The sequence below is a fragment of the Eschrichtius robustus genome, chromosome 19 (assembly GCF_028021215.1).
Source record: "Eschrichtius robustus isolate mEscRob2 chromosome 19, mEscRob2.pri, whole genome shotgun sequence".
NCBI lineage: Eukaryota > Metazoa > Chordata > Mammalia > Artiodactyla > Eschrichtiidae > Eschrichtius > Eschrichtius robustus.
In genome coordinates, this window is record NC_090842.1 from 62616028 (window position 1) to 62638488 (window position 22461).

The following is a 22461-nucleotide window of genomic DNA, read 5'->3' on the forward strand; positions in this document are numbered from 1 at the left end:
CAATGCATGAAACTTGATTGGCTCCTGGTTCAGATTAAAACAAAATACTAGTGGGTCAATTGGGAAAATCTGAATAGGGACTGGATAAACTTTCTAAGAGGTGAAACTAGTTCTGTGGTTATGTAGAAGAATGCCTTTTTCTTAGGAGATGCATGGTGAAGTAATTAGAGGTGCAGTGCCACAGCAATTTACTTTCCAGTGGTACAGAAAAAAAAAAAAACATTATTAAGGCAGGTTTAGCTTTATTTTCTTTAGACTTTTTATTTTGAAATAATTTTAGAATTATGGAAAAGCTCCAAAAAAAAAATAGTTCAGAGTTCCCATATACATACATAAAGCAAATATGTCAAAATATTTTTAACATATTAGTCATTTAAATGTTGTAATAATTTCTGTATTATTAAACAGCCAATTGCATCTATCAAAAAAACTTAAAATATTTACTTCTTACAGGTCTACAGGGCCCTAAATAACACGGCCACCAGTTCTCTGCTCTCTTGGCCAACCACCTGGGATTCCTGCCATCATTCCTAAGTCAGGGCCTTTGCACTTGCTGTTAATCCCGCCCCGATCTCCTTTCCATCGGGCCTTTGTTCAAATGTCACCTCTTCAGAAGAGCCTTCCATTATCCTTTTAACATAGCTCCTCTTTCACTGCCAACACCCTACTCTCCCCTATTTTTCTTTATTGTGCTGGCCACTATATGAAATTAAATTTATTTTTTAAAACGCCTTTATTGTCTCCCTCAGTACAATGCAAGGTCCAAAAAGGAAAAGACTTTGCTTTAGTCACGTGCTATATCCCAGAGTCCAAACAAGGCCGAGGACACATTGAGCGCTCGATGAATAGTTTACTGATTTAATAGGTTAGGCAATCACACCGTTCACAGAGGGATTCTTTGCCAAACGGCGGAAGGGTAAAGCGCCCTACATGACGATACACGCATGCGCGCAAGATCCGGGAAGTGTGTTAGGGAAAGGGGTGGAGCATAGAGAGGAGTCTCGCGGACAGAGGCGGTTGGATCCCAGAGCGCGAGGGGGAAGAAGACGGCTTGGGGCGAAGCGCGCGTGCGCACTGTGACCACCAGCATGCCGCGGCAAAGGCGTTTAAGGTGCCGGAAGGCGGGGTAGTGGTCTTGCGCGTGCGCAGTGCCCACGGCGGCCCCAGGCTCCCCGTGTGTGAGTTGTGATGGACTCGCGCAGCGCGTGCGCAGTGCAAACGGCGGAGGGATTTGATGCTGGTTCCACCCCTTGCCCTGTCGCGAGCCGAAGCCGCGCGGGCTCGTGAGCAGCGGCCTGGTACGCGCGGTAGGCGAGCGACAGAGACTGAGGGACGCGGACGCCGCCAGAGTCGAAGCCAGAGCAGGATTATCTGCTGCTGAGGGGCCGCCGCAGCCGCCGCGAGCCCCCGGACCGTCGCTAGGCCGAGGAGGGCGCCGCGCGGCGGGTGAGTGCGACTTAGTGGCCTTACCGGGTGTGGGGCCGCTACCCACAAGCCCCTGCGGTGTGCCCCAGTCCCTTCCCCGCGGTTGGGTCCCCTTCCCGCGCCACTGCCACAGCACCTTTTTGCACCCCTTATCCAGAGTTCTCTGGTCACTTAGGCCCTCTTCCCATAGTCCCCCTCCTCCTCAGCGGCCACTTACCCACAGGCCTTTGCGGTGTGTTGCCTTTTTTTCTCGCCTCCACCGACCCTTACCCATAATTCGTTTCGCCTGTGGGGCCCAGATCTGTTACCCACAACTCCCAGGCTTGAGGTTTGCTACTTTTGATCCCCTTCCTTGATCGGAGACTTTCTGCGACCCTCGCCCCATAACCTGTTATCCAAGGAATGGGACCACCAGCCGCCACTGCCTTGGACCTCCTTTCTCAGGATCCTTGATGCCCCCACAAGCCCCCAGGGACCCTCAGCCCCGCAGTTCCTCGCTCAGGACTTTGAGACTTCACTACTCAGAAACCCTTTTTCAGTCTTTGTTTCCCTTACCGGCTTCGCCCCACCTTCGCACAGCCTTCCCTCCAAAACCTGCTTTCTCATTCAGATTTATTCCTTTCCCCTGTGGCTTAGCACTCTGTGCCCCTACAGAACTTGTTCTGATACTGAGATTTTGCTTCTATTTCTCTTTTTCCTTGGAAGTCAAGGGGTTATAGGGGCCTCATCTCTCCCAGCCCACCCTCATATAATGTGGTCCTGCTTCTGCTCTTAGATTTGGCAAGATGACCCAGTTCCTGCCACCCAACCTTCTGGCTCTCTTTGCTCCCCGTGACCCCATCCCGTACCTGCCACCCCTGGAGAAACTGCCACATGAAAAACACCACAATCAACCTTACTGTGGCATTGCGCCATACATCCGAGAGTTTGAGGTGAGTTCACTGAGCAGACTTGGACCGGGTTGGGTTCTGGAGGCCGTGGGGCTGGACTGGGGAGTCCAGTCCCTGGCCAATTTTCCAGCTGGGCGATTTAGGCAGGTGACTTTTATGCTCAGTTTCCCAGTCTTGCTTGGGGTTGATAATGCATCCCTTGTTGGTTTTTGTGGAAGTTCCGTAACTACCAGTTGAGGATTCAAGCTCTCGAGTTAGGTAGACCTTGGCACACCATTTATCAGCTGTGTGACCTTGGGCAAGTGGTGCATCCTCGTAGTGCTTTGATCGCTTCATCTACAGCAAGGGGATATTAGTATCTTTGCTGTAATATTGATGGAGAAATAACTGGAAGTTTTATGTCACGGGGTTTGATACTAAGCAGTCAGCAAGTGTCAATATTTATTATTATATTTACCATTTTTGTCACTAACAGGGTGATATTTGTAAAGGGTTAGCACCAGGTGATGGGCTGCTTAAGACCGTGGGCTTGAGATTTTCAGGATAAACTTGAATAAATGTCTTGGGCTCTTGGGCCTTAGTTTTTTCATTTGTGAAATTGAGATAACAACTTCCACCTCTTAAGGTGTATCAGAGAACGTCTGAGAAATGCTGCCAGAAGTCAGAAGAAGAAAGTTCTGGCATCGAGTGGGAAAGGGGAGATGGAGGAAGTTGCAGAGCAGAAGTTAGTAGCGAGATGACAGAAGATTGGCTCTTTAGTGGGATTTGCCACCCTCATTGAACTGGTACTTGGAAAATGTTGTTCGCCAGTTACACTAATTTAATCGCCACAGGCCAGTGGCAGACATGGGTTATGTGCCAGTTACTATTTGATGAGAGCTTGCTGAGGCCTTCAGGAACTGCTCTGGCCCTCAGAAGGTGTCCAGTTGTTTACCTCTGAGCACTGCACTGTCAGCTCCTTTTGCTTCAGGCCTGGTCCCGATTCCTGTTTATGACAGAGGACAAATATGTTGCAGGTTGATGTTCTTGATAAATACAAGAGAGTTTCTTTCATTTTTCTAGTATTTTTAGAGAAAGACTACAAAGTAAAAACGCAAAATTTTTTTATTAAGTTCAACGGGCATAAAACTCCTCTGTCAGATTGCTGTAGAAGTTTCTGAATACCAATTTCTGGCTTCTCTACTTCTCTTGTCGCAGACCAGTAACAGTTCACAGATAGCATTGGTCCATGGACCGTGCTTTGATCTGCGCCTGGGAACTGTCCATGTTTGTTTGTGCGTGCGTGTGTGTAAACACGCAGGGGAGCGTGGCCAAGATATTTATTATTTCCTGGCTGGGTGTCTCATGCTGTTGTCCCCTGTCCCTCCCACCCTGTCACGTCTTATTGTTCCCAGGACCCTCGAGATGCCCCTCCTCCAACTCGAGCAGAAACTCGGGAGGAGCGCATGGAGAGGAAGGTATGTAGTGTCTGCCTTCTGGCCCCACATCCTTTTTTGCCTCTTTCTTCAGGATGTTCCCTGACATCAGGGCACTTCTGTCTGTATTCAGTTGTCTACCTTTCTCCTGACAGAGACGGGAAAAGATTGAGCGGCGACAGCAGGAAGTCGAGACAGAGCTAAAAATGTGTAAGTCTCTCCTTCCTCGTTTCATCTCTCGTTCAAGCACTCCTGTGTTTCTCTCCGCCAGTCCACCCCAAGACTTTAATTTGGGAAAACAGGTTGTCAGTTCACTCTTTTAACCCCACCATTTGCCACGCACTGTATTTGGTTTAGGCATTTAAGCAGGGGAGTGTGGAGTAAGGGTGAGCAGGAAAGGAGCCCGGTACCTTGGGCTGCCTCCTGTAGGGGCCTGGACTTGGAGGGGCTCCCACAGCCCAGCCAGGTCTCACAGGGCGAGGCAGTGAGGTCCCGGCTAGTGAGGCAGTTCTGGCTCCACCTTAGCTCCCTGATCCTTGGACTGCGGATGTTTCATCTCTTCCAGGTACAGGAGGAATTAGAGTTTGGGATAGGGACCTTGTAGCCATTGACCAGACTTCACAAGAGGGTCGCATATCAACCTCCAATGGCCCTTTCTTGTTAGGGCGAGGCCTTTTTAGTTAGGGCTTGGGTTTTCCTCCTATACTTGTGCGTCTATGGTGAATCACTTCACTCAGAACCTATTCCCTGGAGTGGCCCATTCCTCAGGGAGCTTATGCAAATGCCTCACAACTGCAAGCTGGGCATCTAAATGAGAGCTGTCTGAGCCCTGACTCTCACTGCCTTCCTGTCTTTTCTTGGATGCCTCAAAGGCATCTCAAACTCAGTGTCCAAACCACAATCAGGATTTCCTCTCCCCAGCAACCTGGTCTTTGGATGTTTCCTTTGCTGGAACATGGTCATCCAGCTTTGCCAATCATGACCTCAGTCATGGCCACCCAGTTTGCTTTTAACAGCTTTTTCTTGCTATTTCCCCAGCTTGTCACCAAAACGTATCCCTGTCACAAATCTGAGCCTTCTCTCTGTGTCCACCACCCAGGGCCCCTCTAGCCTGGACACGCAGTCTAATGTCTAACGGGGTTTGCATCTCTGTCCCCGCCAGGTTCTGGAGGGCTTTTTTTTTTTTTTTTTTTTTTAATCTGTGCTGCACAGCCTGTGGGATCTTAGTTCCCTGACCAGGGATTGAACTCTCACCCTCTGCATTGGAAGTGCAAAGTCTTAACCACTGGACTGCCAGGGAAGTTCCCTCTGTGGGGCTTTTTAAAATACAACTCTGATTGTACCTTTCTCTGCTAACACCCTTTTGGCGGGGGAGGGCGCGCCACACGGCCTGCAGAATCCTAGTTCCCTAACCAGGGATTGAACCGGGGCCCTCGGCAGTGAAAGCGCAGAGTCCTAACCACTGGACCGCCAGGGAATTCCCACACAGCCTCCTTTTGCTTTCAGCAAAAAGACCAGAGTCCCTTCCCTGCCCACTGAGGATGCATTCTGCCCATGCTCCCCTCCCCTCCTGCTCCAGCCAACACTGGCCTCTTCTCATGCCTCTTCCTTCCCAGATGGTCTCCAGTCACTGGGTCTTTGCCTGGGCTGTTCCCTTGGTCTCACATGACATTTGGTTTATATGGAGCTGCCCTTCGTATCTCTCAGCGTCTCTCCTCAAGGAAGCCTTTCGTGACTTGCTTGCTCTGGTCCCGAGTCCCCATGTACATTGAAAGCCCTGAGTCCTGCTGCAGGTTGGTCACTTCAGTCTGCAGGAAGGATTCATTGGTGAATATCTATCTTACATTGGTTCATAGTTGCTCCAGGAAGGCAGGGTTTGGATGGAATTTGCTCACCATTGTGGCCCCAGCTCCTGTAGGACCTGGCTCACAGAACTGTTGGCAGCAGGTAACTTGGGAAACCTTTCAGCTCTGCTGCTGGGGCACAGACCTTGTAGTCTGTCCCACATGAGTTGTTTGTTTTAATCTTATCGGAGTATAATTGCTTTACAATGTTGCGTTAGTTTCTGTTGTAGAACAAGGTGAATCAATTATAAGTATACATATATCCCCATATCCTCTCCCTCTTGAGCCTCCCTCCCATCCTCCCTGTCCCACCCTTCTAGGTGGTCACAGAGCATCGAGCTGATCTCCCTGTGCTATGCGGCTGCTTCCCACTAGCCATCCATTTTACATTTGGTAGTGTATATATGTCAGTGCTACTCTCTCACTTTGTTCCAGCTGCCCCTTCCCCGCCCCCCCGGCCCGTGTCCTCAAGTCCGTTCTCTACGTCTGCATCTTTATTCCTGCCCTGCCACTAGGTTCATCAGTACCGGTTTTTTTTAGATTCCATATATGTGCGTTAGCATACGCTGTTTGTTTTTCTCTTTCTGACTTACTTCACTTTGTATGACAGGCTCTAGGTCCATCCACCTCGTTACAAATAACTCAATTTTGTTCCTTTTTATGGCTGAGTGATATTCCATTGTATATATGTGCCACATCTTCTTTATCCATTCATCTCTGACCCACCTGAGTTTTAACCCCACCTCTGCCACTTACAGCTGTGTGGCCTTGGATAAGTCACTTCTCCTGTTGGAAATTGTTTTCCACATTTTAAAAATGGGATCCTGGCATGTTAAACAATACTGAGGATGCAGTCAATCAAATTTAGAATGTGGGAAATTGTATAGGACAAACATGTGATCCAGTTTCTTTAACAAATGTTAAAAGGGTGGCAGGGGGCCGGGAGTGAACCAAATGGATTAAACAGTCAAAAGGCACCTCAGCCAAACGGTAAGTGTGGAGCTTGTTTGGATCCTGATTTAAATGAGCCAGCTGTAAAAATCTAGTTTTGAAACAGTCAAGGACATTTGAACACTGGGTCTTAGTGAAGTTAAGGAATTAATGTTAACTTTTTAAGTCGTAATAGCAGTACTGTTGTTACTTTTTTTTTTTTTTTTTTTTTTTAGTCTTTATTAGCAACTACAGTGGTATATCTGGGGTTTGACTTAAAATCCTGGTGGGGTTAGAGATGTAACAAGTGTAGCCATGTGGTGATAGTTGAAGCTGGTTCGGAGGGGTTCGTTACACTGTTCTCTGTTTCCTTAAGTGTTTGAACTTCCCTGTGAAAGAAAAGGAAAAGAAAAGGATGGGTCAAGTATAGTAGGGTTTCTCTGCCCCTGAGAGCCTCCATCCCCAAGTACAGAAACTTGCTGTGCCTTGTCACAGTTAACAGCTACCATTCAAGGGGACCTTGCTCCTTGCTGAACACTTGATGTATTGAATACGTCATGATTTTGACTTACAGCTTCCAAGTGCAGCAGGGGTTATTGCTCCCGCTTTTAAGACAGAAGATGGAGGTTTGTGGAGGCTGGGTATGTTTAGCAAGAGCAAGAGTTCTGAGATACTTTCTTCGCCATCTAAAAGCCTAGTGAATTTTCTCAGCTCCCCAGTCCAGTCCTTTGAGCCCCTGCTCTGGGCTGCTACCTACATAATCCCTTTAACCAAGGATTTCCCAAGGGCAGAGTTGCCAGCGGAGCGGAGTGGAGTGAGGGTGTGTGCATGGTGACTGGTGAGCTCCTCTTCAACTTCAGTTCATTGTCACCCTCTTGTAGCTCAGATACGTGCGTCCTGTTGGCTCAGCTGCACGAGCTTTTACCTGTGGTCACACTCCTGAGCCTCTTGGTTAAGCAAAAACTATAGAGACTCGTGTGGTGTGCCTGGGGTGGTTTCCCCTTTTGTCTGCCGGGCACCTCCGGGCTGCCCACCAGGAAGCTCAGCGCTCTGCTGTCTGGCCTCCGTCCACTCCGCCAGGCAGTGATCGGGGTCCCACTCTACTGCTCCTGCTGTACCTGTTAGACCACCTGCTGCCCGGTGGTGTGAGGTTTATTTCCTGTTAAATACAACTTCAGGTCAAATGTTATCTCAGTGAGGCCTTTCCTGACCTTCCCATTAAAATTCGTCTCCCCATCTCTCTGCTATTACCGGATAGAACTAGATGGTTGCCTTATTTACCTTGTTTACCTTCAGCCTCCCTCCAGTAACAGATGAGCTCCAAGAAGGCAGGCATCTTTTTTGTCTTTGTTGAATCCCCAGCACCTATGGGAGTTTCAGGCACAAAGTGCTTAATATCTGTTGGGTGAATGGATGCAGATTGAGACATTTGGGCACAGAAAATCACAACCCAAAGGGATGAGGTTTGGTGAGGAAGTGAGGGGCAGGCACAAAGATGGAGTTGTTTTCAAAGGCTACCATCAGTTTCCAGGTAGTCATTCCCTTAAATTTGGGTTCAGTCTTCTGTTTTCCAAGAAATTCTCTAAAGTCGTCCTGAACTTAGTTTATGTCTGCAGCCATCCTCTTTCATGGGAAACAGATTTGTGACCTTTAATTCTCTGGCTTCTCTGAGAAGCTAACACGCGGGGGTTCAGCCTGGGGCCTGGGCTGTGAGGTCAAGCTGGGATGTAAAGCTGAGCTTGGCCTCTCTGCTGCCTGACACTTCTCCTCTTCCATGCCTCAGGGGTTGGTTGTGTTTCCATTTGCAAAATGATGGTAAATAAGTCTCAGTCTCCAGCAGTGTCTGAGCCTAATTATGTGTTCAATAAATTATTAATGTTATTCTTTTTCTCACATTCTCATAGAATATGGCAAGTTCTTCAGAAAGTAGCACTGTATTGTAGAAGAACCGCCTCCACTGGCAATGGGCAGGGTGCCTTTGGGGCCCTGGCAGGAGTCAAGAGCCATTGTGTGTGCTGGGGCCACCATACTTGGTCAAAGAGACTTCTTTCTTCCCAGGCCTGACCCATCAGAATCACCTATGGAGTTGGTTTTGTAATAAGAGTCTGGTTTCTGTCTGCGGAGATGATTATTCCTCAGTGGTCTGGGGGTAGTAAGGCTGGGAGTAAGAATCTGACCCGCCTCTTGTGGGCTCCAGCGCCAGCCGTGGGTTCCTCCCTGAGGCCACAGGGCATAGGGCAGAAAGCAGGGCTTGGCCTCTGCTAGGCTTCCACTCCCAGTCTTAGGGTTGCCTGATCTCAGGTTTCCCCTGGGGCTGCAGTTGCAGGCCCTGCCTGTGGGTGGCACTGTGGCCGTGCAGGTGAGAGAGGAAGCTCAGCGCCTGGAGGGATCAGGCTGCTTCTCCAGAGATGCCCCTTTGCACTTAGTTACACCTGCGAGGGACCTGGGCCTCAGGATACACATACGTCTGAAATGGCAGTTCGGCTGGCCCCCGTCCTGTCAGCTTGAAGTCAGTCTTACGCCCTCCCTTCGTCAGCCTAAATCAGCCACTTAGATGAAGGCTGCTGTGCTTCGGGGAAACCAGGGCTCGGAGGGGCATGCCCAAGGTGGCCAGGTGACCAAAAGTTCTGGGTCTCTGCCCGTCGGTCTGTTTCTGTCTCGCTCTACGATACTGTTGGCACCTTCTACTTAGAAATTCTTTTTTTCCTGCACAGGGGACCCTCACAATGATCCCAATGCTCAGGGTGATGCCTTCAAGACTCTCTTTGTGGCTAGAGTGGTGAGTCCCCAGCTCCCAATCCCTGGAGCCCCAGAGGAGTCTTGGAACCCTCGACTGCTGAGAGCTTGGGTGTGGGCAGTAGACTAGGTCCCGGGAATGTTCTGAGGGCTTCTCCCACTTAACTTCATTTCTGTCTCCTTGTAGAACTATGACACGACAGAATCCAAGCTCCGGAGAGAGTTTGAGGTGTACGGACCCATCAAAAGAGTGAGTGGACTGGGGCACGGGGAGTTTGAGTTGGACGTGTGTGGAGGGAGGGAGGAGGCTGGCTCCCAGCCCTGAGGATGCATTGCCTCGTTTCTGGCTTCGGAGTCCATGGCCTGGGTTGCTATCCTGACTGCACTTCCATGCGGTAGACTTGGGACAGCAGAAGGACAGCAAAGAGGTAGTGACTACTTGCTGCTGATTTAGAGCACAGGTCGGCAAACTACAAAGTTGGTTTTTGTAAATAAAGTTTTGTTGGTATCCAGCCAGGCCCATTTGTTTACTGTTGTTTGCGGCTGCTATTGCCGTAAGGCAGAGTCGGTCGGGGCAGTTGCGAAAGAGACTGTATGGCCCTCAGAGCTGGAAATATCTGCTGTCTTCTCTATACCTTTATAGAAAATGTATGTTGATTCTAGTTTTAGAGCAAGGCTTCATGTTTAACTGACATTTCTTCATTTAATTTAAAAGTCACTTAAATGCTCTGGGCTGTAGCAAGGGCTTGAGGTCATCGTGCACATAAACTGCAAAGCCCAGGGCCATTAGAGCAGCAGTCACTCTGGGTCCTTGAAGGGACGGAGAGAGGGTCTGAGGTGTCTGTCGCTGGCATCACCCAGCCCAGGGCCTGGCATACGGGCTGTGTGATTGACAGGGTGGGATTTCCCTGTGTCAGAGCTGACCTCTGCCCCCCAGATACACATGGTCTACAGTAAGCGGTCAGGAAAGCCCCGGGGCTATGCCTTCATCGAGTATGAACACGAGCGAGACATGCATTGTGAGTACCTCCCGCCTGCACCCTGCCCTCTGACCCTCTCTCTTCTCTGCTGCCCCAGCCCCTTCCCGTCGTCTGTCCCCACCCCCCTCCCTGCCAAACCTGACATTAGCAATGTCTCTCTCCTCCTCCCTCTGTTTCTGATTTATCTTTTTTTTTTTATATACGTGTTTTTTTTAAAAACAAAAACCAAAATCCCCCACAACGTGTGTGTGTGTGTGAACCCGGGGAGGTAAGTGTCACACGTTGAACCTCAGGGGCAAGGAGGGAGCCGGGCAGCGGCTGGGGCTAGCGGGAGGTGGGGGGAGGGGTCGGAGTTTCGGGGAGCCTCTCCCCGTCCCCCCCTCCCCCCGGAGTTGGGGGCGGCCAGGTTAGAATGAGGACTGGCCTTTGAACCTGCCCTCTCTTCCCCCAGCTGAACTGGGGCTGGGCCACCTGACCCTCCGCCTCCCCACCCCGGCCCCCGCCCTGCTCCTCAGCGGGCAGTGGGCTGGTTGGCGTGTTCAGCGCCTGCCCCCACGTCTCCAGAGCCCCCTTTGAGGCCGCGGCGGCATCCACGTGGGCAGGGATGGGTGGGTGGGGGCGGGCAGGGCTGCGGCGTGTCCAGGGGCCGCCGTATTAATTGACTGTTCTTATTGTCACTGCAGCCACCACGCAGCTGGCTTGCAGCTGATGCTTACGCTCCCCTTACAACACCTCAGTGTATGGTTGGTATAAGGGTTTGTATCATGGGTAAGATCATTCAGCACCGCACACCAGCCCAGCTTAGCCAGGCAGCTCAGGAGCAGCGAGGCACCCCTCCTCCCATCCCCAGCCGCCCCCTCAGCCTCCCCGCACCCAGAGCCCTTTCCTCGTTTGGGTGCCCTTGGTCCCATCTGCCCCCCATCCATCTGCTCTCCAGTAATCCTGCTGATCCCAGGAGGGGAAAGATGAACCCCGACGGGAAAGGCAGCCGGCCTCTCCAGCTGGGCTCGACCCAGCCCCCTGACTTACCTGGCCTCATGACGTCAGTGGCAAGGTGGCGGGAATACTGAAGACGGGATGCACGGGGACCAGGGCTCCATATGGAACCCTTCAGCCCTCCGCTCCCTGCCCCTGCACCTTCGCGGGGCTGTCACTGTGGTGGCCCTGGAGAATCGTTTTGCTTGCTAGATTTGGGGTGCTCTGCCCCCTTCCTGTCTGCCTTATCATGGTTGAGGCCTCCCGAGAGGCCGTGGAGCCCAGCGGCCCAGCTGCTCTCCAGAGTGCATGGGATTGGGGACTGGGGTGCGGGAGGGTTCGAGTGACAGGCCGCAAACAGCAGAAGGTGGTGTCGATTTTCCTGAAGACCCTTCCACTGTCTAGAGACCTAAGAGAGGGAGAGAGAGTGAAGCCTAGAAATACACACGTCACATGTTTTCTCTGCTGTTACTCCCGGGTTGGGCCTCTTCTGGGGTTTGGGACACAACCAGAGCAGGGTTCCTTTGCTTGACGGTGTTCCCAGTCCTTAACTTCCTTTCCCTACCACCCTCCTCTGGGTTCAGGGGCCAAGCGGCCCCTCCGCCTCAGATCATGGGCAGCACTCCATCTCCTGGACCCCCAAGGCTGTCCCCTTGGGTGCCAGCCTTTGGGCTGAAGCAGGTGGTGGGAGGGAGTGTGGAGTTCGAGGTGGAGAAGTCATTCCACGTGCTGAGAGGGGGTGGGCGTGTGCCTAGTTCAGCATGGACTTTATTGGGGAAAGGTGAAGGTGGACAGGTTTGCTAAGGCCTCCCTAGCCTTCTTTTTAAAATCAAACTAGATAGTCCCACGGCTTTCCAGCTCCCAGACTTGGTGTTAACCCTTGTCTCCCCCTCTTTCAAGGCCTCCGTAAGGTTTCTTTGGGGTCCACCACTTCCTCTGCCTGTCTCCAGGTGGTGCAGGAGATGTGGTTCCTCTCCCCTTCCATGGCTCCCTAGAATCCCTTCCCTGTAGCTTTAGCTGACCCCGTGATGGTGGGTGTGGGGTCTGTGCGCGTGCTCAGGTAAGCTTGGGGGCTCCAGGTAAGCGGTCCCGTGTCCCCCCCCCGGGAAGCCCGCCTCCTCGCCAGGCCCCCAGGAGTTGCCGAGCCCCCCCCATCCCGCTCGGTTTGGACACCCGCAAGGCCGGCATCGGTAAATGGCACCTTTTTCTCTTCCTCTGGTTGTTATTTGGGGGGAAGAGGGCTGGGGCGGGGCCGGGTATTGTGGCTGGTTGAGGACAACCCCCTAGGCCAGGGCTGGGGGTGGGAAATAGGGACTTTTTTGGCCTTCCCGACAGCCCCACGTGAGACAGGCCGGGGATCAGGCCTGTCCTTTGCTGTGCCCTGCCCGAGAGCAGGACGTGCCTCTCCCCGCATCTCCCCCTCTACTCCTCACCCTTCCCGAGAGGCTCAGGCTGGGCTTGGCCTCCCGGCATGCGTTGAGCTGGGGGTGTGGAGTGAGATGGGACAGGGGCCGGGGTTGGGTGGCAGTCATCTCAGGTAAGGCAGGAATGTTCAGTAGCACCGCACATCTCCCGTGCCTCCCTCCACTTGCCCTCTCCCCCGCCTGCTGTAGGGGGCCCCTCCAGGCCCCCGGGAGCACCATAACCCGCCCTTCTGCTCCCTGCCATCTCCTAAAGATTTCTCCCACCCCCTTCTGGTTCATTTTCTGTTCTGATGTCTGTTCCCCCCACGCTCACCCTCCCCCCAAAAAAAACCACAGAAAAAGGAAACCGGTGTGAACTGGGGTGCAGAGCGGCCCGGCCGGGCCTCCTCCCCCAGCATGATGTTTTAGGGTGCATGCCTGGGGTTGTGGAGGAACCCTCCCCCACAGCAGAGTCCAGCCTTGAGTTAACCTCCAGTTTCTTTGCAGCGACTTTGGCCACCTTGGCGGGAGGGGGCTGCTCTGTCGAGTGGGAGTAGGAGTGGCCTGGGAGCCCAGGGGGGTGGTTAGGGTCAGGATGGTGCCTGGGAGTGGTCTCGCCCCCCAATAGTGATTGGGGGTTGGTAAGGAAGCAGGTGCTGAGACGGAGCAGGCCCCTCCTGGTTTGGGAGAGGGTTGGTCTGGCTGTCAGTTGCCTGGCTGGCTGGTGGGCGTGTGTGTCTGTGTGTGCGCGTGTGTAAGTGTGTGGATGGGGACACGGCCGGGGGGTGGGGATGCCACAGAGCTGGGCCTTAGCCTGACTAGAGGACCCTCTGGGGACTCCTCCCCCCTCCCCCTCCCCCTCCCCACATCTGTTGCAGCCGCTTACAAGCACGCAGACGGCAAGAAGATTGATGGCAGGAGAGTCCTCGTGGACGTGGAGAGGGGCCGCACCGTGAAGGGCTGGAGGCCCCGGCGGCTAGGTGAGCACATCCTGCTCAGGCTGGGCTCGGGGTCCTGCCGGCTGCTTTCTCACCTCTCTTTTCTGTACCCTCTGCTGCTTTCTGTCTTCTCTTCCTCTCCTAGCTGCTCACATGCTCTCTCCCTGTCTAGCTCAGCCTTTCTCGTCACCATCTTTCTCCTGGTCTAGTTTCTTACTCTGGGTTACTAGTTAGGAGCAAGAGTACTGACGTTGAGAAGCCAGTCTGGGGTCAGATTCCAGCTTACGTAATTCCTGGCTGGTGGATTTTCCCTTCTTCCTGCCTCATTTTCCTCATCCTGGAAAGTGGGAATAACGGCAAGAGTTCAGTGAGCTCAGCATCTCAGTTAGCCAGCTTGGCAAGTGGCCTACGGTTGGGCTTGTGAAAGTCACTCTCTCATTCACTTACACTTTGCTCCTGCTCATTTGTTCATTCATTCATTGATTCAGCAAACGCCAGTTTGATCACCAGCTGTGTACCAGGCTTCTAGTCAAGAGCAAGACATACATAGATAGCCTCTGCCCTCAGAGACTCCTGCATTCAGCACCCCCACTCTCTGTCTCTAATTTGTAAGTAGCCATCTCAGTCAAGGTCAGTTTGGTAGCAAGCACCAGAAATACATTTGAGCTTCTTAAAGCATAAAGGGGCCTTGTTGATACAGAATCCCAGTGTCTTGGAGCCCAGAGACAGGCGATGCCTGTGGGCCTCAAGAGGACCTGGTAGCCAAACCTGAACGGTCAAGAGCCACCTTTGGCATTTCTGCAGCTTGCTTCTGCCTTGTTTGCTGTTCGTGTGGACTGGTCTCTACTGTGTCTCTCCGCACTGGCCCAGTGTGGCATTCCACAGCCCAGTCCTGGATGAGTCTCTCTACGTTACGGGGCGGGTGTATCTAAGTGGCTCAGCATTGGACGTGGACCTGGGGCTGAGGTCCTGCCATCCAAACATGGCTATTGAGGACCAACTCCTATGAGGGTGAGTGACACAGTTGTCAGAGAAAATGATCTTCCCTGTGCAGACACCCCAGGTGGGTCCAGTACCCTCTGCTCTTATTTCTGCCTCCCAGCCCGCTGTTGTGATGCTTGACTTGCCTTTGCTGAGTAGACCACACACTCAGTCTGCTGAGTCTCTGAACTTAACAGACGGGTTCTTATCTCACTCTGGTTTCTCTGGGTTGGAGCGAGTCCTTCAGAGTCTGCTGTTTCCGACTTTCTGATGCTGATACCTGGTGCATCTTGACCCAGTGCATTGCTACATGCAAAAAAATACATTTAACCCAAACAGAAGTTTTATGAAACAGTAATTATCTTTTCTACAGGCAGTATGTACTAGTATTTTATATTCTGTTGCTTTATTATTATTATTATTTTTAATATATTGGTTGCAACCAATCACATTTAATGATGTGTGATCCATTGCTGGGTTGTGACCTGAAAATTGAAAACACTAGTCTCTTCTGCCCTATACCTGTGATATTCCAGAAGCCTGGTCGGTTGCTTGTCCCTATTTGAATGTCTTTGATGTCCAGGCCGCCTCTTTTCCTTTTTCACCCTCGTTGCTGAAAGTCATTCCTTATATGGAACCCCAGCCCACCTCGCCGAAGCTTCCTTCCAGGCAGTGTGGGGCAGAAGCGTGCGTGAGAGGGCAGCTTCCTGGGTCTCAGCTCTGCCCTTCCTTGCAGAGTCACCCCGGGCAGGTGGCTTTATCTGAGAATGTTTCCCCATCTGAAGAAGGAGACCATCCGCTACTCCTTATAGTTGTTCAGTCATTTGACTGCTTGCTGCACATACGATTTTATGTCCTGGATGCTGTACCACGTACAGTTACAGCGAGCAGAGCCAGACATCGTCCTGACTTTGATGGTGCGTTACAGGCTGGTGGGAGAGGCAGCTGTTAACTCACACAAGTACATGTAAAATCGGAAACTTCGCGTGAAGTTCTGAGAAGGAAATGTATGTGAGTCGTGGAGAACGGCTTCATCTGGTAGGTCAGGGCAGGCTTACTGAGGAAGCATTGTTTGGGTTAATGTGTGAAGGGTAAGTAGCAGTTAACTAGACAAGGGAAATGAGATTCTAGGGAAAGAGGTGAATGATCCCAAAAACTGGGGCAGGAAGGAAATGGAGACCATGAGGAGATTGGGAAATGCCTAGGACATGAAGAGCCAGGGCGCCTTGCTCTAGAGACGGGAAGGAACCAGCCATCTGCCTGACGTTGCTTGCCTTTAGGCTGTGGGGAGCCATTGATGGCTTTGGAGCAGATCACGTTTTCTGTTAGGCCATTGCCGTGCCTTCGGGTGAGGGTGAGGATGGCTGGAAGAGAGGATTTGGCCAGGAGGCTGTGTGGCGTCTGTAGTGGTGAAGATGGTGGGCTTTGGAGTCGATTACAGGTGCTCCCAGCTCGCGCTGCGGAAGTCCTCTGATTTCTGCAGAGCGTGCGTGTCATGTTAGAGAAGTGCGGCAGAAGGTCCTCACAGCACCCGGCCCCGTAGGCGCCGGCAGAGGTGCTTGGTGGCCTTCGCCGCGCTCTTTGCCGCCCCTCGCTCGCCCTGCTGTGGGCCCCGCCCGGACTGACCCGCTGTGGTCTGCCCCCGCCCCCAGGAGGTGGCCTAGGCGGAACCCGGAGAGGGGGCGCTGACGTCAACATCCGGCACTCCGGCCGGGACGACACCTCCCGCTATGATGAGAGGTGAGATTGGGCAGCCGGTGTCCTGGGACGGGGGCGGTCAGCGGGGGAGCCCTGCCGCAAACCTCTGCCCACCTTCTCCAGGCCCGGCCCCTCCCCGCTTCCCCACAGGGACCGGGACCGGGACCGCGAGCGGGAGCGCAGGGAGCGGAGCCGCGAGCGAGACAAGGAGCGAGAACGACGACGCTCCCGCTCTCGGGACCGGCGGCGGCGCTCGCGGAGTCGTGACAAGGAGGAGCGGCGGCGCTCCAGGGAGCGGAGCAAGGACAAGGACCGGGATCGGAAGCGGCGAAGCAGCCGGAGCCGTGAGCGGGCGCGGCGGGAGCGGGAACGCAAGGAGGAGCTGCGAGGCGGCGGCGGTGGCGGCGACATGGCAGAGCCCTCCGAGGCCGGCGACGCGCCCCCTGATGATGGGCCTCCCGGGGAGCTGGGTCCTGACGGCCCCGACGGCCCGGAGGAGAAGGGCCGGGATCGGGATCGGGAGCGGCGTCGGAGCCACCGGAGCGAGCGGGAGCGGCGCCGGGACCGCGATCGCGAGCGCGATCGGGAGCACAAGCGGGGGGAGCGGGGTGGTGAACGGGGCAGGGATGAGGCTCGAGGTGGGGCGGGTGGCGGTGGCCAGGACAATGGGCTGGAGGGCCTGGGCAGCGACGGCCGAGACATGTACATGGAGTCCGAGGGAGGTGACGGGTACCTGGCTCCAGAGAACGGGTATTTGATGGAGGCTGCGCCGGAGTGAAGAGGGCCTCCCACCGGTGGCTTGGACGTGTTCCTACCCTCCCAGTTGCTGTCATCCTCTCCCCAAACCTTCTTGGTTACCACCTAAGTTTGCCAGCCAAGGGTAGGAGTCTCCTTATTTGTTCTGGTCTCTTGGATTTAAAAATAAATTTCTTGTTGATAATGGGCATTTGGTTTTTTTACTGCCCTTCCTTCCCTAGAAGAGTGTCACCTTCTGCCTTTTGATAGCCCTACTTTGGTTGGTTTTGACTTCAGCTTTATGACCTAAGGCTGGGGCTAGCCCCAGTACGCCAGAGCTGTTTCAGATGGGATAAGGAAGCCCTCCCTAAGGGTCCTTGATCCCTTTGTATCTTTCTTTCCTTTTTTACATCTCTCCCACACATCCCTTATGCGTCTGTTCATACCCCTATCTTGGTGCGGGGATGGGGCTTAGGCATTAGAATACTCAGTGGAAGCTACAGCTTTGTGTGAAAGGGAAGCTGTTAGTCTGAGTTGGAGAGCAGGAAGAAGGGTGAGGAAATGAGACATGAGAGCAACATATAAAAGACAAAACATTCTCTAACACCATAGACAGAAATAAACTCAATGGCTTAAAAGACCTAAAGGTAAGACCGGATACTAAAAAACTCCTAGAGGAAAACATAGGCAGAACAGACTTTGCCATAAATCGCATTGAAATTTTTTTGGTTCTGACTCCTAGAGTAATAGAAACAAAAGCAAAAATAAACAATTGGAACCTAATTAAAAGCTTTTACACAGCAAAGGAAAGAAACAAAATGAAAAGACAACCTATGGAATGGGAGAAAATATTTGCAAATGATGTGACCGACAAGGGATTAATTTCCAAAATATACAAACAGCTCATACAGCTCAATATAACAAATACAAACAACCCAGTCAAAAATGGGCAGAAGATCAAAATAGACATTTCTCCAAAGAAGACGGAGATGGCCAACAGGCACAGGTAAAGATGCTCAACATCACATTGCTAATTTAGAGAAATGCAAATCAACCACAATGAGAGATCACCTCACACCAGTCAGAATGGCCATCACCAAAAGTCTACAAATAAATGCTGGAGAGGGTGTGGAGCAAGGGGAACCCTCCCACACTGTTGGTGGGAATGTAAATTGGTGAAGCCACTATGGAGAACAGTATGGAGGTTCCTTAAAAAACTAAAAATAGAGTCACCACATGATCCAGCAATCCCTGGGCATATATCTGGAGAAAACTCTAACTTGAAAAGACACATGTACCCCAATGTTCATAGCAGGACTATTTACAATAGCTGAGGGAATTCCTTGGCGGTCCAGTGGTTAGGACTCTGCGCTTCCACTGCAGGGAGCATGGGTTTGATCCCTGGCTGGGGAGATCCTGCTTGCTGCGTGGCGGGGAGCTAAGATCACACAAGCCTTGGGGCCAAAAAACCAGTAAAGACTTTAAAAATGGTCCATGTCAAAAAAAAAAAAAAAAGATGTGGCCTATATATTCCATGGAATATTACTCAGCCATAAAAAAAGAATGAAATAATGTCGTTTGCAGCAACATGGATGGACCTAGAGATTATCATACTAAGTGAAGTAAATCAGAAAGAGGAAGATAGATAGCATTATGATAATGCTTATATGTGGGATTTTTAAAAATGATACAAATGAACTTATGTACAAAACAGAAATAGACTCACAGACATAGAGAACAAACTTACAGTTATCAACGGGGAAAGGGGGAGGGATAAATTAGGAATTTGGGATTAACAGATACACACTCCTATACAGAAAATAAACAACAAGGACCTACTGCATAACTCAGGGAACTATACTCAGTATCTTGTAATAACCTATAGTGGAGGGACTTCCCCGGTGGCGCAGTGGTTAAGAATCCGCGTGCCAATGCAGGGGACACGGGTTCGAGCCCTGGTCCGGGAAGATCCCACATGCCGCGGAGCAACTAAGCCTGTGCGCCACAACTACTGAGCCTGTGCTCTAGAGCCCACGAGCCACAACTACTGAGCCGGCGTGCCACAACTACCGAAGCCCGCGTGCCTAGAGCCTGTGCTCCGCAGCAAGAGAGGCCACCGCAACGAGAAGCCCACGCACCACAACGAAGAGTAGCCCCTGCTCGCCACAACTAGAGAAAGCCCACGCGCAGCAACGAAGACCCAACGCAGCCAAAAAAAGAAAAAAGCCTATAATGGAAAAGAATCTGAAAAAGAATACATATATATATGTACATATATACATGTACAACTGAATCACTTTGCTGCACATCTGAAACATTGTAATCAACTATACTTCAATTTAAAGAAAAGATGCAAGAAGATTTGGGTAGAGCAGAAAGTCCTCGCAGTGTCAGGACAGAAAACAGCATACGGCTCATGATGGCAGGTTCACCGTCTGCGTTTTTACTCCATGCTTCGTAATGATAGTAGAGGAGTAACAAAACGAGAGATTCCATGAGCAGTGGAGATGTCAACACACTTCTGGACTACAGATGAAACAGGACGATGGTGAGAACACTTCAGTCTGCTGACCACTTGAGAAGGAAGCCATCCATCAGCCTTGCAGAACCCTACAGATGCTCAAGATTACGACTCCAGGTATAACAAGGGTAGACGACTCGAGTAGGATTTGTACACAGAAAAATCGCCCTCTGTTTCAGCAGTCGGGATGCCTAGGAGCCAGGCATTTGCTGCCTAGGCAAATATAAGACTTACTTTTTTGTCTTTTATAAGTTTCTCAGCCTCAAGGCAAACTTGGTCTGATAAACCAGAGGCAGTCTGTCATGTGATCTGACTGACATACAGCAAGATTCTAGCACGCTTTAAAAAAATTTTTTTTAAATTTATTTTTGGCTGCGTTGGGTCTTCGTTGCTGCACGCGGGCTTTCTCAAGTTGCGGAGAGCGGGGGCCACGCTTCGCTGCGGTGCGCAGGCTTCTCACTGCGGTGGCTTCTCTTGCTGCGGAGCACGGGCTCTAGCTGCGCGGGTTTCAGCAACCATGGCTCGCGGGCTCTAGAGCGCAGGCTCAGTAGTTGTGGCCCACGGGCCCAGTTGTTCCGCGGCATGTGGGATCCTCCCGGACTAGGGCTCGAACCCGTGTCCCCCACATTGGCAGGTGGATTCTTAACCACTGTGCCACCAGGGAAGTCCTCTAGCATGCTTAACTGCCTCAGTTTTTATAAGCATATAACCAAAGATCCCAGACATTTGAAAAAATTCTGCCAAAAGGGACCACAAGATAAGTAGAGAAACTGGTCCGAGAGGAAACAATTTAGGGAATAAAAGAACTTAATACTTCTAGTGTATTTTCATAGATATCCCAGATGTTGAAGCCAGACTTCTGGGCTTGGCTATGCAGAACAACCCATTTTGGACGAGCCTGGCACAGGCCAGTTATATAAAGACTTGACAAAACACATACAAGTAACTTGTGAAAGGCTTTGGGGAACAACAAATGTAGGCCAGACTTGAGGGGAAAGGAAAGCATACAGAGGTGAACTTCATATTTACTCTTGCTTTTTCTTTCAGGACATTTGCCAGTTTAGTGTGGCAGAATAGACTCAGAAAGTGGTGGAAAACTCTCAGTGGTGGAATAAACTCAGAAAGTGGCAGTCTTCGACTGGGCTGAGTTCACAGAGGTTGGACCAGACACTTGGGACTTGAGGGTGAAATTCCCAGGTGGGGCATTGAGCCCCAGAATGCACATGCAAACTTCCCTCTAGGCATCTGCCAACTCCTAAGCTGCTCGTTGTGGCGAGACCCCCAAGGGTCTCATCGGAAAGCAATAATGGAGGCTAAGTTACTGAGGAGAGAGCTGAGCAGCCACACGGTCCTAGGGGAGACAGGTTGAGGTTCAAAGCCTCTATGGTTTTTAGTACCAATGCTTATTAGCATCTATTCAAAGAGAAAAACAGTAGACAACAGAAACAGACCCAGGGCTTCCCTGGTGGCGCAGTGGTTAAGAAGCCACCTGCCAATGCAGGGGACACGGGTTCGAGCCCTGGTCCGGGAAGATCCCACATGCCACGGAGCAACTAAGCCCGTGCGCCACAACTACTGAGCCTGCGCTCTAGAGCCCGCGAGCCACAACTACTGAGCCCATGTGCCACAACTACTGAAGCCCGTGCGCCTAGAACCTGAGCTCTGGCAACAAGAGAAGCCACCGCAGTGAGAAGCCCGCGCACCACAAGGAAGAGCAGCCCCGGCTCGCCGCAACTAGAGAAAGCCCACGCGCAGCAATGAAGACCCAACGCAGCCAAAAATAAATAAATTAATTAATTAATTTAAAAAAAAAAAGAAACAGACCTAGACTTGATTCCAATGTTGGAATTACCAGAGACTGAAATAACTATGTTCCCAAAGGAAAAGATGGAGAATTTGAAGAGATCTTTAGGGGACTTCCCTGGTGGTCCACTGGGTAAGACTCCACACTCCCAGTGCAGGGGGCCCAGGTTCGATCCCTGGTCAGGGAACTGAAACCCGCGTGCCGCTACTAAGAGTCCGCATGCCACAACTAAGAAGTCAACAAAGATCCCACGTGCTGCAACTAAGACCTGGCAAAGCCAGAATCAATCAATCAATCAATATTTTCAAAAAAATTTTTAAAAGAGATCTGTAAATTAAAAATTTTAAAGTTCAACAGGAATCTTTAAAAAAATAATCGAATGGAAATTTTAGAACTGGAAAACAGCAGCTGAAATTAACTAGTAGATGCATTTGGTAGTTGATTAGATACTAGAAGTGCTAAGGGAAAAAAAGAGGAACTTTCTTGAAGGAGAAATCTCACAATCTTGTTTTTTTCTTTGCCTGCACCGCACGGCTTGTGGGATGTCAGTTCCCTGACCAGGGATTGAACCCGTGCCACCTGCAATGGAAGCATGGAGCCCTAACCACTGGATGGCCAGGGAATTCCCTCCACAATCTTTTTAGGAAGTTAACTGAGGATATACTTTACCAAAATGAGAGACTTAAAAGAGAGGTTCCAGTTCAGCAGAGCAGTGGAGGGAAATCCCAGGATGGCAGTTTCTAGAGAGCATTTGGTCCAGATTGGGGTCAGAGGATTGAAGTTTCCAAGGAGCTTCAGGACAAAAAGATTCAGTAATGTATCTTGTGATGGAGAGTTTGAAAGAAATTAAGAATGTGACGAAGGCGCTTCCCTGGTGGCACAGTGGTTAAGAATCTGCCTGCCAATGCAGGGGACACGGGTTCGAGCCCTGGTCCGGGAAGATCCCACATGCCGCGGAGCAACTAAGCCCGTGTGCCACAACTACTGAGCCTGCGCTCTAGAGCCCGTGCTCCACAACAAGAGAAGCCACTGCAATGAGAAGCCTGCGCACCTCAACGAAGAGTAGCTCCCGCTCGCCGCAACTAGAGAAAGCCTGCGCGCAGCAACAAGACTCAACACAGCCAAAAATAAATAAATTAAATAAATTAATTAAAAAAAAAGAATGTGATGAAGGAAACAAAAGTAG

The 22461-nt window shown here is 51.4% G+C and overlaps 1 protein-coding gene across 2 annotated transcripts; it reads left to right on the plus strand.

Annotated features, from left to right (window-relative positions):
* The first annotated feature begins 1310 nt into the window (after window positions 1–1310).
* SNRNP70 (small nuclear ribonucleoprotein U1 subunit 70) lies at window positions 1311–17155 on the plus strand. 2 transcript variants are annotated; one of them, XM_068527084.1, is made up of 10 exons: window positions 1311–1446; window positions 2201–2357; window positions 3710–3772; window positions 3886–3940; window positions 9219–9283; window positions 9428–9490; window positions 10178–10259; window positions 13477–13578; window positions 16170–16257; window positions 16339–17155. In XM_068527084.1, exons 2-10 carry the CDS (start codon window positions 2211–2213, stop codon window positions 16991–16993), a joined length of 1320 nt encoding a protein of 439 aa, XP_068383185.1. In that variant the 5' UTR covers window positions 1311–1446; window positions 2201–2210; the 3' UTR covers window positions 16994–17155. The 2 variants fall into 2 exon arrangements, with proteins under 2 accessions (XP_068383185.1, XP_068383186.1); XM_068527085.1 differs by having other exon boundaries at window positions 16366–17155.
* The last annotated feature ends 5306 nt before the right edge of the window (window positions 17156–22461 follow it).